The sequence below is a fragment of the Amphiura filiformis genome, chromosome 4 (assembly GCF_039555335.1).
Source record: "Amphiura filiformis chromosome 4, Afil_fr2py, whole genome shotgun sequence".
NCBI lineage: Eukaryota > Metazoa > Echinodermata > Ophiuroidea > Amphilepidida > Amphiuridae > Amphiura > Amphiura filiformis.
In genome coordinates, this window is record NC_092631.1 from 81,001,333 (window position 1) to 81,020,255 (window position 18,923).

General features: G+C 34.4%; 2 protein-coding genes across 2 annotated transcripts; both read left to right on the forward strand.

Annotated features, from left to right (window-relative positions):
* The first annotated feature begins 3,877 nt into the window (after nucleotides 1–3,877).
* Nucleotides 3,878–13,257, forward strand: LOC140151501 (uncharacterized). The gene is made up of 8 exons (XM_072173860.1): nucleotides 3,878–4,014; nucleotides 6,860–7,090; nucleotides 7,536–7,671; nucleotides 8,002–8,058; nucleotides 9,488–9,643; nucleotides 10,312–10,446; nucleotides 11,870–11,987; nucleotides 12,200–13,257. The coding sequence occupies exons 1-8, from the start codon at nucleotides 3,893–3,895 to the stop codon at nucleotides 12,262–12,264; spliced, it is 1,020 nt and encodes a 339-aa protein (XP_072029961.1). The 5' UTR covers nucleotides 3,878–3,892; the 3' UTR covers nucleotides 12,265–13,257.
* A 1,368-nt stretch (nucleotides 13,258–14,625) lies between these two features.
* Nucleotides 14,626–16,136, forward strand: LOC140149952 (uncharacterized). The gene has a single exon (XM_072171961.1). It carries the CDS (start codon nucleotides 14,689–14,691, stop codon nucleotides 15,991–15,993), a length of 1,305 nt encoding a protein of 434 aa, XP_072028062.1. The 5' UTR covers nucleotides 14,626–14,688; the 3' UTR covers nucleotides 15,994–16,136.
* The last annotated feature ends 2,787 nt before the right edge of the window (nucleotides 16,137–18,923 follow it).

Sequence of the window (18,923 nt, forward strand, 5' to 3'; positions counted from 1 at the left end):
ATTTATCGAGAAACGTTTATATGAAAATGTTAAAACATCTATGAGTGTAACTACAAGCTCGTATATCAAGAAAAACTGGCTTAGATACTTGGATGACTGTTTCATCATTTGGAATAACGACATGGGCAATATTGATACTTTTGTCTCAATCTTAAACGATCTTCACAATTCTATTAAATTCAAAACAGATTCCAGTAATTCTAACATTCCTTTCCTTGATATCACCGTTCAAATCAATTCAGATAACCTTTTAGAAACAGATATTTTCTATAAAGTTACCGATACACATCAATACCTGGACTTCAGATCATGTCATCCAAGACATATCAAAACAAATGTTCCGTTCAATTTAGCCAGGAGAATATGCACTATTGTTTCTGATGACAATGTTAAACACCAACGTCTTACAGAGTTGAAACAAATGCTTCTTGACAGACATTATCCAATTCAGGTGATTAATATTGGTATTGACAAAGCATGTAGAATTAATAGACAAGATCTCTTGTTTCCAAAATCCAAAAATGATAAAAACAAGAATATTTTAACTTTTGTTCACTCGTACAATCCTAATAACATAAATATAAGTAATGTAGTCAACAATTCTATTCATATGCTTAAAAAGAGTGAAAGAATGTCTAAAGTTCTTACTGATAACAAGTTAATAATGAGCAGACGCCAAACTCCAAATCTTAAAAAGTTACTAACCAGAGCCGCACTTAATAACAAAGATAATGGCGGAAGCACAATGTGTAAAGATAAACGATGTGGGACGTGCGCGCACATTATTGAATGTTCCAACTTCACTTTCAAAAACGGCATGTCTTTTGAAATAAAGAAAAGTATGAATTGCAAGAGTAAAAATCTTGTTTATGTTATGACATGTAATGGTTGTAATGAAAATTATATTGGACAAACAGGGGACAAACTTTGTTCTCGCATTAGAGTTCATAAACAACAAATTCGGGATCCAAGCACTCGCCAAATCAAACTAAGTGAACATATTGACCAGTGCACGAAAAAAACAAAAGGAATACCCAAATTCTCTGTTGTGCCTCTATATAAAGTTCCAAATGATGACAAAGCAAAACGTCTGAACATTGAAAATCATTTGATTAATACTTTTAATCCAACATTAAATAAATATTAATTTAATTTTTTTTATATATTTTCCACGCGCATATTTTATGAAAATCTTGTCATGTAGGTCGCAGCGCGACACTAACGTTTACGCGTCACTGTGTGCGTACATTTTATACCCGCACGCAAACGCATTTTTTACGCAGAGTGCGTCAATGTAATTCTTTTGTATTTTGTATTTGTAATTTTATTATTTGCATCTGACGATTAAAGAAACTGCAGTAATGCAAAACAGCTCCGTGTATCTCCATTAATTTTAACTTTGATATATCTAATGATATATATACTTTTAAGTTTTGACCTTTCATATTAAAGATTTTTCCCCGAAAAAGATCTTTTTTCAGGTTTTTTACATTCGTCAACTTTTAGAATTATGCTGATGTAGTCTGGAACTTGACACTCTATCTGCTGGTCAGAGTAGTGTCATGGATAACGCCGAGCCAAAACTGTCCTGTAGCCTTGCAAACAAAGTCCCTGGATGATAGGAGGGGAAACATTGCCGCAGGTTTGCCGAAGTTACATGGTTACGGGCTTGCTAAATCATCACAAAAAATCTTCTTCCCTAAAATCTCCAAAGTGCGCACAATTTATTCCCAGCAGCGTTTAGATGATTTATGGTTTCAGCCAAGCATTTTAGAGTTTTATCCCGTATTTCGTTTATTAAACAAGAGGCGTGCATTTATATCCGAAATATTTCTTGCAAGTGCCACTTTTATATTTATACAATAATATTTTGGAAATTAAGCTTTAGCCATTTTATACAATCTTTATATACATTTGTCATTCAAATGTTAAAGTAACTATATGCTTTTAATCAGTCCACTTCCAGGTCACGATAATATGTTAAATTAAGCTTGGTACTACTTTCATACAACTTGAACACTGTTCCCTAGCTGCAGTGTAGTGTACCTATACACGTATAGTAATATTACTTAATTTGCTTTGAACTTTTTATTTATGAACTTTTCACTACTTGTTTTGTGGCTTAGTAGCAGAATCATTGAACCTTGAAAGAATAAAAAGTCAGACATATAAATTTGTAACATATACAAAATATTATGCAAACACGCAAGGTCAATTTCAATCTTTGAAAACAGCCTAAAATGATATTAATTTTGTTTGCGGTAACATGAATCAAAATAGTCATACATTGGCCCTATCTTAGTTTTTTATGTATAGGCAAATTATTTATTTCTTTTCATGTCCCCAGACTTCTGGCGGCTATTCCTTCTTTTAACATGTAAGGTAAAAATACGTTCCAACGAATGTGGGACACAATGTCAATCAAATACAATTTATAAATCCATGTCATTTCTTGCAGACAGTGCTATTACTGAAAATGTAAATAGCAAGGTTAATAGCTCTGGTAACAACGTTTGCACACTATTTTTATGGACATGAGAGCTCATCAGACATATTAAATTGTATTCTGAATACGAGGAAAGTCCTGATGATATCAAATAATTTAAATTTTTTGAAATAGGCGATATAATACAAAATGCAAATCAATTGAACATTTTGACATTTCGTATTGAGGATATACATTTTGTCCGCAAAAGCCCTCAATTGTAGGTGTTGTTTGAATAACTATAGATCTTCAATACAAAAGATCAAAATTTTCAAATGATCGTCAGCTTTTTCTCCCAGCTACATACATATAAGTAAATGTCATTCGATTTATAAATTTTACTTCGAGTACTGTTAAAATGTCAAAAATGTCAATTTTTAATAATTTGCTATAAAATGTGTTTTACATTGCGAATTTCACAAAATCAAAATTATTTGATATTAGAAGGACATTCTTCTTATTCAGAATGTAAATCGAAATGACTTATGTGCTCTCATGTCCCACAAAAACACTGTGCAAACATTGTTACCACATCCCTTAAATAATTGATAAAACAATGAGGTTGATGTAAACGAAATCAGCGTCAATGATGACGTTTTTTATTCATTTTTTTTAAATAAATTTTTCATATTCGCTACTAAGGCTCAAAAGGTGATATAATTGCATTTTGTGTAACATGTTACTGTTAAGATATTTAATATGTTTAGCAAATTCGATTAATTTGTAATGTCTGGATAACAGAAAGTAATTGCATGGTCATGTAGGTTTGTAATGTCTGGATAACAGAAAGTAATTGCATATTCATGTAGGTTTGTACATCTGCAGACGCGATCAAAATTAATTATTTTTGCACCAAGTATATGGGTACATATCACAGTTCCAAGGTTGTAATTTAGCATTGAAAAAAAAATTGATCTAATACTAATATACATTGCATTGAAAAATAAAATAAGAATAATAAATGATTAAATTATGTGGGTTTTTTGCCAACTTTTTCAACAACCATATATTAAAATTGAAACTAACTAACTAACTAACTAACTAACTAACTAACTAACTAACTAACTAACTAACTAACTAAATAAATAAATAAATAAATAAATAAATAAATAAATAATTAATTAATTAATTAATTAATTAATTAATTAATTAATTAATTAATTAATTAATTAATTAATTAATTAATTAATAAATAAATAAATAAACATTTATGGCTTTAACATTTTAAGTTAAATAAATTGTGTTCATGTCATAATCTTACTTATGATTTCAAAATGAATACAAATCCAATGTATAAATTATAACTTGGCGAAGACACAAATTTTCGTCAAGCATGAATGGTCCTAGCATTTAATACATTTAGCTCTAGGTGCTCCAAATAAAAAATAAATAAATAAAAAAATAAAAATGATGCGGTCTGAGGAGCGGGCGGTGGATGGCAAACAAACACTTTTTTTGGCCTTACGGTTGTACTGGAATCTACTGAACACAGACTATACGTATACGATTGCGCAGTGCGGCTGTGAACGGTAGGTTTTTGCACATTCTTTTTGTTTTTGTTCACTTTGTTGATTTTGGCATTGTGTGATTTGATCATTATATATTTCCATTTTAACATAATGTTTGATCATGTGTTATTCCACAACACCGTCAAGATAGGTAGTAAGTATGTTTACTCGGTGACTTGAAGCGGAAGTACCTGATTATATTGTTAATATTGTTACGCCCAAATCACATGTCCTGCTAAAAATCAAGTTGTTCAAATAATATAATAATGTTGCTTGTTTTTTCATTTTTAGTTTAGCTTATTGTCATATCATGATCAATAAAATTCCTTTTATGTCACGGAATTGCAATCGTGGTGGTACCAATATTACACATTTACATTGGGTATTAAAGAATCACCGTTTTTCATTCATATACCGATAAGTAGTATTCACTTCTTGTGTTAATGTTTAACATAATTGGAATTTTAAATCTATACCTAAAGCCCATATTAAGATTTACTGAAAATATTAATATTGTATTGTGCTTTTAAAATTAACATATTTATATCCAATATAAAATAATATATCTATACACGTGCATGTGCATGTATATACATCTGCATGTACATATAGTTTCATGGTATGATGAATAAATAAGCTCACGCGACTATGATTCATCTATAATTCGTATTAGCAAAACTGATTTTGTTTTTCATTTTTCATACCATGGTCAATAAAATCTCGTTTTATGTCACGACATTGCAATCGTAGATTAGTACCTACATGTATATTATACATTTGCATTGGATATAACTGAGTTCCTCTAGGTTATAGACGTCCCAATATATTGGACAATGTCAGTCAAGCGACCTCGGACTACATGGTATTTAAAAGAATCACAGTTTTTCATTTATATACCGATATTAAAGTCGTATTCACTTAGTGGTTAATGTGTAACATAATTGAAATTTTAAATTTAATTTTAAATCTAATACACTAATTTCAGATCTACTGGAAATATATACATTGTATTTGTGTTTAATTAATATAGACCTACACATTTGCATTCAATCAAGCCCGTCAAAACCGCTGCGGCAGGTTCGGTTATAACCGCACAACCTATTTTTTAATGAAAACACATTTTTATGGCTGATCATTCGATCTTTAATGTCGTAGTTTTGCAGTTATTTAAGGAGCTTCATCCCCTTTAACCCACAAGAAGGGCTCTGCAACTTCAAACCCCGCTGGGTGTTTGAAGTAATAATAAAAATGATATATCTACATATACATGTGCATGTACGTGTATGTACATGTATTTTCATGGTATGATGAATCCCGCAATAATAAGCTCATGCGACTACATGTAGAGCCTGTCAACGTAGAAAGCGCCAACTTTTAGCAAGTAGAAAATACTGTTGTGACACGAAGCTTATATCAACGTCGAGGGAGCAGTCCTAGCTTTTGAATACCGTTTGTTTCATTTATTTTAATTTCGGCAATCCAGCAATCTGCTTCACTAAACACAAATGTATGAAACCCCTGTTGTGCCACTTTTTTTAGGAAATTGGAATATAATGTTATAGTTAAGTGTATATGTAAAGTACATTTAATAAAAGAACATTCATTTGTAGGATTAGAAATGATTATGTAACAATTGCTCAGTATAATTGTAATGAAGACTAGGGCAGCAAAATGCAATGCTACAGTGACGGTCACGCAGAAGGAAGGGGGCTCTGAGTGACCCATGTACACGAACAATGATGTTAACGATCAAACTGTAGAATGGACCAAACTGTTGATCATACTGCAGTTGCTGTCCATTTTTCTGTACACAATACACAGTGCTCTCACCATTGACGTGTGACCTCTACAAACAGTGTATGTTAGAGGTATAGGGCATTGCCTAGTTAACGTCACTGTGTGAAAAATAACCGGCCAATATTTTTTGTACTCTCTGAAATTCTAGAAAATATAGTTTTGTAACATGTCCTAAATTTTTAGCTAATTTAGATCTTTGAAAATATTCACACTTTTGTGTTTATTAAGGAAAGGCACTGCATGGCCTGCAAAATTCCCCCGTGTAAATCGAACGCAGATTTTAGGGACTACCACTCTTTTGTGGACCGCTCTCTTCCGAAGGGCATTAGAACTAAACCACTTGACGGATATTTTTGCACTTGCTGTCAATCAAGAATAATACATGTAGGTTAAAAACTGAGTAGGTGGTGCATCTGTAAATGGTCGGACCTCCTTGATATGTAAATGACACTTAACATCAAAAACAACTCCCAAATCTGTCCTTAACTTTGGTCAGGGAATTCAGGTGGGTGATTATTGATTGGCAAGTAACATATTTGGGCATAAATGCAGCCAACCATTCAATGTGGAGGATGGACTAGACTTTATCGATTGATTTTGCTGGAGTAATTTACTGTTAACCAGGTTAAGTACTGGAAAGGTCGAATCATGTTTGCTATGCAGTATAACTGCACCATGTTTCTAGCAATGTCGGATTCAGGTGCTTCAGTCGGATTCAGCACACTCGGAAACTATACATTTTGTGAATCCCTATGACTAGAGGAATACATTGGTATCTCGAGCGAAGTTAGTGCAAGGGTACTAAAAGTCTACCCTCACTTTTTAATGTCTCATAGTCCAGTAGGACTGTGAAGAGTAACTTTGGGGACCTTTCATGTACACGGGATCAGCGATCATCAGCCTCCAAATTTGGATTTCCTCTAACACCCAAAAAGCTCTTTGCAAATCGCATGATATCTTTATTAGAAGGTAAACGCAATCTGGTGCATAAATTAAACCTGGTATACGTTACGGTTCGGGAGACATGATCACGCATAGTGACATAATCGCTTTCGTTTTTTATTTCCAGAGGAGTGAAACATGGCGACTGTGATTCAAACAACCAGTACGCAACCAGGGGGGTACCCACCTCCTCAGCAACAAGGGTATCCGCCACAGCAAGGATATCCGCCACAGCAAGGATACCCACCACAGCAACAAGGGTATCCGCCACAGCAAGGATACCCACCCCGCAAACAACATACGTACAGGCCCCATCCACGACGGTTACTTCTGGGGGATCTCCAAATCTGAACAACAGGTATGGTAATGCAGATTCTTTAATATCAGCTCAGTTTTAATGGTAGTTTATCTGTTTTAATTGCGTTTAAAATGTGTGAGGAAATAGTAGAGTCATGGGTATTTGACAAAACTAGGCAATGTGTGTAGGAGGGGTGGGGGAATTTTGCTTAATTTCAGCCCAAATTAAACTTTTTTTGTAAATTACCGCTATTTCTTAATTTGAGCTTTATTGTCAACACAGTTGTCACCATACAGCACAAAGAATTTGTTGTTCAGCAAACACAATTTCAACATGTCTCACCAATTTGAAAGCTGTCTACGAAAATGTGTAAACTTATTTGGGGCATCCTGTACTTCCTGCCTCTGACGGTGGATACTCTATACCTGTTTGTGAAAGTATACAATATTCATCACTGGGTCAATATTAATTGCTACTTTTTCACGTTTGATTGTCATAAACGCAGGTATAACAAAAAGGCTGGCCTTGTGACAGGAATCATGCAGATTGTTGCCGGTGGGATTCTTATTGTGTTGGAAATCATTGTTCTCGCTCTTGGAACTGTATTCAATTCTGGCTGGGGCCTTTGGGGAAGCATATGTGTAAGTGTTGGAAATTAAATTAGTGTACCAAATCGTTTTCTTCTTTTGGGGACATAATATTCAATCACTTATTTATATCACCTCTGCAACTTTTGAAAATAATGAAATATGGAGAATAATAACCTTTGTATCAAAACATAATTGTCATAACTCGCTAATTAATTCTCTGACACGCTACAGTTATAATAGTACTTGAATAATTTGCAACTGTACTCTTCATGTTTATCTTAATATATAAATGTAATACTTATAATGACATTATCGCATATGCCTTTACAAAACCTGATTTTAAAAGTTCACATTACATTACTTGGAATGTTCTCCTTCCAGTTCTACATTGTGGCTGGTATTCTTGGTGTTGTTTCTAAGAACCAAAACAGATGTGTGGTAAGTTATTGTTAATAACTGCACCTCACTTTTTAGGCTGGGTGCAATTCCGTCTCATGTGGTGCAATGTTAAGTGCATAAGAAATCAAAATGCTTGTATCGGCGATTTTCGTTGCATTTTGTTGTGGACCAGTAGCGTAACAAGGTTGGGAAGCCACTCGGTTAGAACTCCTTGCTCCCACACTTCCCTCAATTGTGTTGACCGCGTTTGTCGGGTCGTTTGTACAATTTAGAATCGGTATTTCGACCCAATTAAATTCTTAAATCATTCAAACTGCAAAATTATGGTTATATAATAATTGCAAGCTATTCTTTTTCTGAATTATTATAACAAGACAAACAATTTGATACCATTTAAAACAAATCTAACTCGGATAAATTTACGTTGCTTGACCCATATTTTGCCCAAATTTTTCGAAAATAGGGTATTCATAAACTGGGACTGAAACTGGGACCCCTTCCCTCTTTTAGAGGTTTCCGTTTGCAAGATTGTATGAGGGTAGCCTCAAAATCGGGAACCAAACAGCACATGTTTTGTTATAATAGTTGATGCTTTTAAAGGGTCTCCGATTTTGTAATCTCGAAAACGGGGACCCCTAAAATCTAAAATGAGATTTCGGATCCCTAATGCAACCATCCCCTACATTACGTATAGCTTGTATATTGTGTCCTCCTTTCCGAGATGTTCGTTATATATACATATAGTTCAAATAATTATCAACGTCCTTTTTAAATGTTTCTTTTGAATCGTGTTTTATAGTTTATCGGGTTGGAGAAGTGTAAGAAAATCATTAGGCGTACTTTCGTGGATATATCGGAACAGATATTATAATATACCCAGTTTAATATTTTAGTATATACCTTTCAGTTAAGAGCTCCATACATGCTATGAGTACTAGGTCCAGTGAGAGTGTTACTTTTATCATTCCTCACACCAGGAAATGTGCTGGGGATAGAGCCTTTTCAGTGACTGCCCCAAGGTTTTGGAATGGCTTACCATCTAAAATCAAGAATGCCATCAGCCTGGACTCATTGATCAAAACTTATTTCCGTTTTTGCTGCCATTGCTTTTGTATTTTTGTATTTTTTGGTTTACTTTTTTCTTGCGCCTTGAATCCCTAGGCAAAGGCGCATATAAATACTTGTTGTTATGTTATGTTAATTAAGAACAAGACCCCGCATGTTCAACATTTCATGATTTAGTTTCTGGCAGGGACGAGAAGGGTCGGCTACGAAACACAACTACATGTAGTTTCGTTTATAGGACGTCATCGATTTGATTTGCTCTGGAAAGCACCGAACTTCAAATTTCACATGTTGTATTCATTGCCAATTATCTGAATAAGTTGGATGGTGAAAAAAGGCTACTAAATTTATGCATGATTTATGAGATTGCAACTGATCAATTTGTGTCTGTTCTCTTCACAAGATCATTGCCTACCTGGTTATGTCCATCATATCTGCAGTGATTGCCGGGATACAGATGATATATGAAGCCAGTGCTTCTTCACAATCGAGTATTTGGGGTTATTACCTCTGTGGCTATACATATAATGATTTTTTTTACGATGGTTCTTGCGGCACCGTAAGTAGAGCATGAACGTACCGGAACGTACATAAACCCCACACCCTATCCCCTACTAAACCGGCAACTAAGAACCTGAGTATTTTCAACCGAGGACATTTTAACAGCTTTTAACATGGACCTTATTGACTCATACACATTTGTTCCCAAAATGCTGATGCAAACACAATGCTGATGGTAATCGGATACATCCCATTGAATTACGTGTAGACCCTCTGACGTAAAACTATTACCATTTTGTTAATTCAGCATATTTTCCTAATTTTTTTCTACCTTATATTACGTGAACACCACATATTCTGATGTATATTTAGAATAATGTAATAATATTGAAATAGTTGCTCTAAACTCTAAGATATTAATATAGTAAGCTTTCAAATTGGGTAAAGTTCATTTTGGACCACTTCATACATTGGCGAAATGATTGTTGAAGTCATTCGCCAAATCAGAATCACCCTTGAATTTTGTTGGATGAGTCGTCACTTGACCGTACTTATTCGGAAGCAGTTCTTTCAAAGTTTTCCTTGCAATCACCAGCAATCACATTTTAACCTCTGTTATTGTAAAACATAGTTTTATGTCACAAAAGATCTATTTCCGCAGTTAAAAAATTCAACAATGAAATGATTACAATATCAAACGAAATAATGTTCTGTTTTCGTTTTCAGCTAAACGCGATAATAGCGATGCACGCCCTATCATCTGTAACAGCACTTGGTGAAATGATTATAGCTATCATTGCATCAGCCTTCTGCTGCGCCGGTTGTTGTCATACCTCTTCTCCTACCACGCAGACCACAGTTGTAAGTTAGTTAACATCACTAAAATAACGAGTGGCATCTGAATATCTGAATGTATGTCTGGCTGTTAATTCTGCAGATTAGAGACACAGTGAAAATGACTTGATGAATCCATCTGTGAGGTCAAATTTGCTCAATATTTTGACCAAGCTTGTCCAAAACATTTGAAATTTGGACCATAATTAGGCATTTTTATGTTGTTATCTTGTAAAAGTTGGATTCATCAAGTCATTTCAATTCTAAATATGTATACTTTTATATGCTTTAGACCAACCAAGTTATGAGGCCAAAACGTTTCCATAATTTAAGGGTTAAGACCACTCTTAATGAAAAAGTACTTAAAGCCTTAATGTACGATTTCCATCAAATTTCAATTTTGTTATTCTTTATTCAAAATGTTGAAATATTATTCATAATAACTGCTGGGAAGGGTTGCTGTCCATTTTAAGCTGAAATACGGTAACAAGGTTAAGTAAAAGAAACCCTACTGGTTATTTTGGCCATTTAACATGCAGTTCTATGGGAGGACATAAAGTCATACTTTAAAAAAAATATGACTTTATGTCGAACTTTGCTCTGTTGACCAACAGAGACAACAAATTTGGCAGATTCCATTTAGGTGCAAGTTGGGACATGTGTAAACATTACAAATATGCAATAAAATTAGGTTTGAAAAAATTAACCAATTTCATATTATAAGATCGTACAATTATGGCTTTAAGAAGGGTTTGAAACCAAAAACACGTTTACGTCCATTCAAGTCCACACAGAGGTCATAAGTATCCATAAGAGCTTAGCTCTTGATCAGAAACCTCGCAGTACCTTAGAAGATCCAGTGATCCCCAACTAAAAATGTATAGTAAAGGCCAATTCCTGCCATGTTAGACCATTCTATAAAAAAATCAATACCACTCCGTAAAGAAAGTAAAGAACTTAGGCAAGCTACATAAGTCACCAACACCTGTGCTGTAGGACCACTATCCCTTGCCGAAGGCAAGCAAGACAAGCAAGACACATGAGCAAGCAACATCACAGGGCCACAGTACAAACTCAATGCAGTATAAACTGCAGTAAAAACCACTAGCTATCCCACTAAACGCGAAAGTCCACTAACCGAGGCGGGTTCTACGGCCAGTCTTCAGACTATTGTGTCAGAGTGGATATGGCATGCATGGTTTTTCATTTTTTCTTTCTTTTGGATGGAAAAAAGGTCGGCTTTGGCAATGTTTGGAACAAAGTTATAGGAGCTTTCTGTTAAAAAAGAGTCAACACTCAATCGGGTACTATCTATTCTACATTGCTGTTAAGACATGTAAATGTTCCTCTGATGAGGCACTTTTGCTCGATTAGTTGTTTCTGATCCGAAAATGTATCATGTGAATAACATCTTGTATTGAACAAATCTGTTTATATTTAAACACTCTAGGTGACTTCTGTTCAACAACCTGTTCCACCTGGTCCTCAAGTGTCAGTGGTTTCTGGTGCAGCTTATCCTCCTCCAACAACCTATCATCAGGCTCCTCCTGCCAATGTGCAGCCACCAGGTAAATCAGTGTCTCTTTTATGTAATTATCATGCTTGCTTTCAAAGACTATCCTTTCAGCCGTTCATCATCATCATCATCGTCATCGTATTATTATTATGATTATTATTATTATGATTATTATTATTATTATTATTATATTGTTATTGTTGTTGTTGTTGTTGTTGTTATTATTAATATATTATTATTATTATTGTTATCATTTATCATCAGCCTACAGTCAACACCAAGTACAACCGAATGCACCGGTTATGTACGAAGAACCAGTGAAGTCATAGAGTGTTTGGATCCTGTACCCTTTTCGGAGTCGTACAATAATATTTTGTTGAATATTATTTAATGAACTAATTTCTCTACTGGCGCTCTGCAGTGATATTTGAATTAGCATCTTGTCTTCCTACAACTGTGGAACCATTTGGGGGGGGGGGCATTTTTATTCCTCAAATGATATAACCGTAATTCTTTCCCTTTTTATCTATGTCCCCTATGCCTTCCACGAGGGGTCGAATGTCATAATGGAGCCAACATTTAAAAACTGTCCCATCATATTGTAACATACTTGATCTTATTTGTTGATAGGAATCAAGAAGTAAACTGTCATTGTACTAGTGTTAAGTTCAGGAGTTATAGAGTAGAGTAGGTCAAAGGTCAAATATATCATGCATTGAAGTCAAATTTTAAAAATACACCGATTCAATCGTAGCTTGTCTCAATTACTCCCCTCGGCAAACGAAATAGGAAAATAATTTGGTTGAGAAATGTGTAATCGCAGAATCGCAAAACAAATCATCCATAATTATAGATTTATTGGATTTGGGCTGTATTAACTCTAAAAGGGGACATGATAATACAAATTGCACCAAAATTGTGAATTAAGTGTATGTTTGAGATGTCATATTGTTTGGGGAGTAATTTTAGTTTCGGTGAAATTGAACAATTTTTAGAATTTGACCTCTGTGTATGAATTTTTGACATACGACCTATTCAACGTTATAAAACCTGAACTAAGCATCGTAGAACAATATGATAATTGATAGCTATTGACTTTGTTCTATTGATGAGAGGATAATTTGTAATACATAACAACTTCAGGATAGGAGCATTTTTGAGTTTTGTCCTCATTATGACCTTCGAACCCCTTGTGGGAAGCATGAGAGGGCATATAGAATAAGGGAACCACCTCGAAGGATGCCAAAAAACATTGCTTCCACTACTGTTAGTCCTACTGTTGCAAAATAATCCACCAAATAAACAGCGCCATGTACTATGAAGTGATTGTTGTTGCATTATATTCTCGTACAATAAGCATTTTTAATACTTTTTACCCGGTGGGCTTGTAAATAGGGTGTGAGTTAAGGTGGCAATTAAAATATGCAAGTTTTATACACAAATTATGCTGATATTTAGTTATATTTAAACCAGAGGGGAGTGGGGGTTTTGACAAAACAAATCGACCAAACAAAATCTAGTCCCCCCTCTCGCCTCCGCTCAATATTTGTTTTAGATTCCTCCTTGTTATCCTCTTTATCTTCATTTAAAACTTAACAATTCCTCTCATGTTACAAGTAAAAAAAAAATCAGATTCTCCCTCAAGACCCCAAAAATTTGGATTTCCGCTTAAAACTCCCCCTCAAACTGGTGTAAATATTTAACGACCTTTTTCAGATTTGTGTAAAATTTAAACATGTTATTAAATCCGTTGAATTAATATAATTTCGCCGATCTAATTATCAATTCCGCGGATTTAATGATCAATTCCGCGGTTTTAATATCAATTCCGCGAACTTTATATATTAATTCAGCGGTTTAAATACATATCCATAACATATAAATTTACGCTTTAAATTAATTATCATTATGATGCTTAATTTTGGGACAAGGATCACACGTGTTGGTTGAGTTATTATATGAGTAATTTGACTGATTGACTCGTATATTAAATTAGGATTGTCTGCAGATTGATTCTTATAGCGTCTTATTACACAAATTTGAAAATACATTATAGACTACGTTGTTATTATTAAATGATACTTTTTTATTATAATTTTTATACATTATAAGATACATAATTATATATTTTCATGAATATATTACAGAGTTTATAATAAAATATTTGTTTAGACTTTTATTTATAATAAAATATTTGTTTAGACATTTGCACCTGATATCATGGATATTGTAAAAAGTAGAAGGCCTTGAAATAAACTACCATGGTGTAATTAAAAGTACAAAATGTATTTTTAATTTAATTCTCTTTGAATTTCTAATCAATAATAAAAACATTAACAGAACAATGTAGGAATTCTAAGATATGGTCGCAATTAAACAAGTTAAAACTATTTATCGAGCTGATATACAAAACATAATAATACACAATTTGTGATTGATTAAACGGAAGTAACATTTGTGACGCAGCTGCCTGAGCTGGATGAAATGTCATTGATGGGCCAAATAAAAGAATAAAGTCCGGTTCTTACTCCACATCGCAGCGCGATGCGATGCTGCGATGCTATAAAAACTGAAATCTGAGCCAGGTTTTTACGAGCTCGGCGGTAAAAATTCAATCTCTAGGGTATTCCCATATGTTGTGTTCCTCATCGTGCCTAACTGCGATTAGAGATTTAGAAACTACTCTGGTACAAAAACTGTTGGAATCCGAAAAGACCTGTTATAATCTCAAGGTTGACAAAATTGCTTCAGAGATGGCAGTATTGAAGAAGGAAAACGCATCGCTAAAATCACAATGTGATTCACTTAAGACTGAATGCGAATCGCTAAGAAAGAAGCGCGATACGGGTAATGATTCTTGTTCTTCTGTCCCGACCCAATTACACAAGATGAAGCAAGACATTGACCAGCAGCTTAAGAACAGGCATCAACAATGGCAGAAGTCCTTTGACTCTTTACATGATAAGCTGAAGGCCTTTGACGCTATGGTTAAACGTAATGATCAAATGCTTTTGGCCAAAGATGAACAGATTGCAAGTCTTCACGCTGATTTAAAACATACCACAGCAAAGTTAGCGCAGGCTAAGGATGACCTTTACGAGACCAAGCGTGCCCCCATTATGTACACTCCTGAGGAGTTTCAGGCAGTAACACAGACACCTAAGCATGTCCCACCATCGGATCTGCCTAGTACATCTGCGCATGTGAACCCCCAACCTCTTCCACCTGGGATGGACTCACCTCAGCAAATTGTATCTGCGCAAAGTGTGGTCCTCCAACCTTCTCCACCTGTGATGGACACACCTACTTGTTCCTCATCGCTTCCAGTTAACCATGATAATCATCGTTCCAAATCGTATGCATCTGCTACCGGTACTACAGCTCATGATAGCTCTCACTCTTCTCCTACTAACTCTGCTCGACATGGTCAACAATCTAGTCCCCGCTCAGGTAATCACAGACGTCAAGATCATCAATCTAGTCCCCGCGCAGGTAATCGCAGACGTCCCAAACCATCCGTTGTGATAATTGGGAACTCGCATATGTCCTCCTTAGACACCAGCCGTTTCATTCCAGGCGCTGAGGTTACCTCTATTCGTGCATATACAATCGATGAGGCGAATAACCAGTTGAATCAACTGAATTTTGTTCCGGATTGTGTGGTTATCCACGAAATAACAAATGACATTACGGCATGCCCACCTGATAAGTGTGCATCTTATTTACAGTCCATCGTTGACTATCACGGTACAAGATTTTCACATACTAAATTTGTCATATCCTTAGGCGTGCCTCGTCTTGATAATTTGTTCTATAACACCATGACGGATGTTACCAATGCCTTCATCAAATGCTCTGTGCTTAAATCTAGCAACAACAATATGAGTTTCTGTGATAATAGTAACTTTGTTAAGAATGGTACTCCGTTGCGTCATCTGCTTAGCGCCTCTGATTGGTATCATTTGTCAGAGGAGGGTAGCTGCTTATTGTATAGCAACATCAGGTGTAAGGTAGAACAGGTGTTATCTCTGAATAGAAGAGGTTATTTCAGAAAATAACTTAAAATTCACTTTTTCAAATAAATCTATTTCTCTTGGAGCTTGGAACATCGATGGTCTTTTCTCACGAATTGGCAATACTCGTACCTCTAAACTAGATCTTGCTCCCATTCAAAACATTCTCAATAATTATGATATTTTCTGTTTATCAGAAACTCACTGTGAGGTAAATGATATTGTTGAACTTGATGGGTATAGTATTTTTTCAGAATCATAGACCACGTTCACATAAAGCTCCACATGCATTTGGTGGACTAGCAATTGGGATTAAATTGAATTTAATGAAAGGTATCAAGGTTCTACCTCATTCTAATTCAGAGTTTATGTGGATTAAATTGTGTAAGAACTTTTTTGGACTTACCAATGATATTTATCTGTGTAATGTTTACATTAGTCCTTCTACTTCTAGCTATAGTCAACGTAGAGATGATATATTCTCCCTCATTGAAACTGACATTGCAAAATTCACCTCAGTTGGTAATTGTGTGTTGATGGGTGATTTTAATGCCAGAACATGTACTGAACCTGATTTCATTGTTAATGATAACGATAAGCATATTACTGTACATCCTAATTATGTAAATGATATTCCTCTTATCAGACGTAATTTAGACAGAAAAGAACCTGATTCTCATGGTAAGAAACTTTTGGATTTATGTAAAGGCAGTGGTCTTCGCATTGTCAATGGACGTAAATTGGGTGATATATGTGGCAATTTTACTTGTTTTAGCCACCGAGGTAATCCTAGTTTGATTGATTATATGTTATGTGATACTGACATCTTTGATGATGTTGAATTTTTCAAGTTCATGATTTAAATCCAGTTTCCATTCATTGTTTGATTACTTGTAAGTTACGAGCGGGTTGGAAGAATTATGAGATTCCTTCCACACAGGATTCCATGCAACTTCATGATTTACCCACCCAATTTAATTGGTCCTCCAAAGTTGCTTCTTTATGGAAACTTGCTTTAAATCGTGATGATATAAAACGTGATATTGATTTGTTTTTGTCAGAATTTGTTAATGCTGATATTTCTGTTGATACTTGTCTTGATAAGTACTATGAGTTGTTACGTACGATCAGTTGTAAAGCTGGCTTACGACGGATTAATTCTAGAGGTAAACGTGTTAAAACCAATAAGAAACAATCTTGGTATGATCATGATTGTAAGTTGATTTACCGGAAACTTAAATCTCTTTCTCGTAGTATTAAACAACAGCCTACTAATTTAACTCTAATTCATAGTTATCGCAAGATTCGTAAGAGTTACTTTAAGTTGTTATCTAGCAAGAAATCTGCTTTTCGGAGAAAGATTTTTCAGAAGTTGGATGATCTTCAAAGCAACAATCCTCAAGCTTTCTGGAACATTTATAATGATCTATGCGTCTCTAAGAAAAACATGTCCAATCCTATTTCACCTAAAAAATGGTGGGACCATTTTCTTACTCTAATGAATAGGAATATTTCGCATAATGATGTTAATTTTGAGAAACACATTGATGATTTTGTGTCCAATTTAAATGTTAATGAAATTACTTCACTTGATTTTGTAATCTCTCCATCTGAGATCATTCAGGCGGCTAAACACTTAAAAAGTGGTAAGGCTGCTGGTATCGATGGCATTAGACCTGATATGATCAAAGAAGGAATTGATATATTTGCTCCTGCTTTAGCAAATTTGTTTAATTTAATCTTCCAGGAAGGGAACTTTCCTTCCCAATGGAGAACTAGTTCGCTCACTGTTATTCATAAAAAGGGAGATAAAAATACTCCTAGTAATTATCGTGGTATTGCTGTTTCTAGTAATTTGTGTAAATTATTTTGTATTGTACTTTATAATCGTTTATATACCTTTGTTACTAACAACTCTGTTATTCCAAAACAGCAAATTGGTTTTCAAAGAGGCTCACGTACAAGTGATCATATTTTAGTTCTTAAGTCTCTGATTGATAAATATATTAATCGTGCTGGTAAGTCTTATCTTTATGTTTGCTTCATTGACTTTTCTAAAGCGTTTGATACAGTATGGAGAAATGCACTCTTATATAAATTAGTCCATGTTGGAATTGGTGGCAAATTCTTAAATATCATTAAAGATATGTATAATTCAGTATCTTTTGCCATTAAGTGTGATGATAAGATTACAGATTCATTTCAAACTAGTGTTGGTGTAAAACAAGGTTGTGTTCTTAGCCCGGTATTTTTTAATATATTTCTTCATGATCTTCCGCATATTTTTGATACAAGCTGTGATCCAGTTACTTTAAATAATTCTTTCTTGAGCTGTCTTATGTATGCTGATGATTTAATTCTTATTTCTGAAAGTGCTAAAGGATTACAATGTGCTATTGATAAATTGTATGATTATTGTAATAAGTGGAAGTTGATAGTCAATATTCGTAAATCAAATGTTATGATCTTTAATAAGAGTGGTCGCATGCTGAAGAATTATACTTTTAAATATGGTGATGTTACATTAGACTTAACGAATGAATATTGTTATCTAGGTATCATTTTTGTTCCATCTGGCTCTTTCACTAAAGCTATGAACCAGTTGAAAGATAAGGCCAATAAGGCGTATTTCAAAATAAGAGATAATTTGTATAGTTCATCTGTTGCTTGTAGCCTAAAATTGTTCACTACTCTTATTCAGCCCATTTTGAATTATTGTTCTGAGGTTTGGATGCCCTATTTGCTTAAGAATTTAAATGATTCTAATATTACATCTATTTGTGATAAATTGCCTGGTGAATCTTTACATGTGAAGGTTGGTAAATTAATTCTTGGTGTTAATAAAAGAACCACTAACAATGCAGTAAGAAGTGAATTAGGTTGCTTTCCAATGTTACTTTTTATGATGAATTTATCTGTTAAATATTGGTGGTCTTTAAATAATCATTGTTTACATGGGAATAATTCCCTAGCCA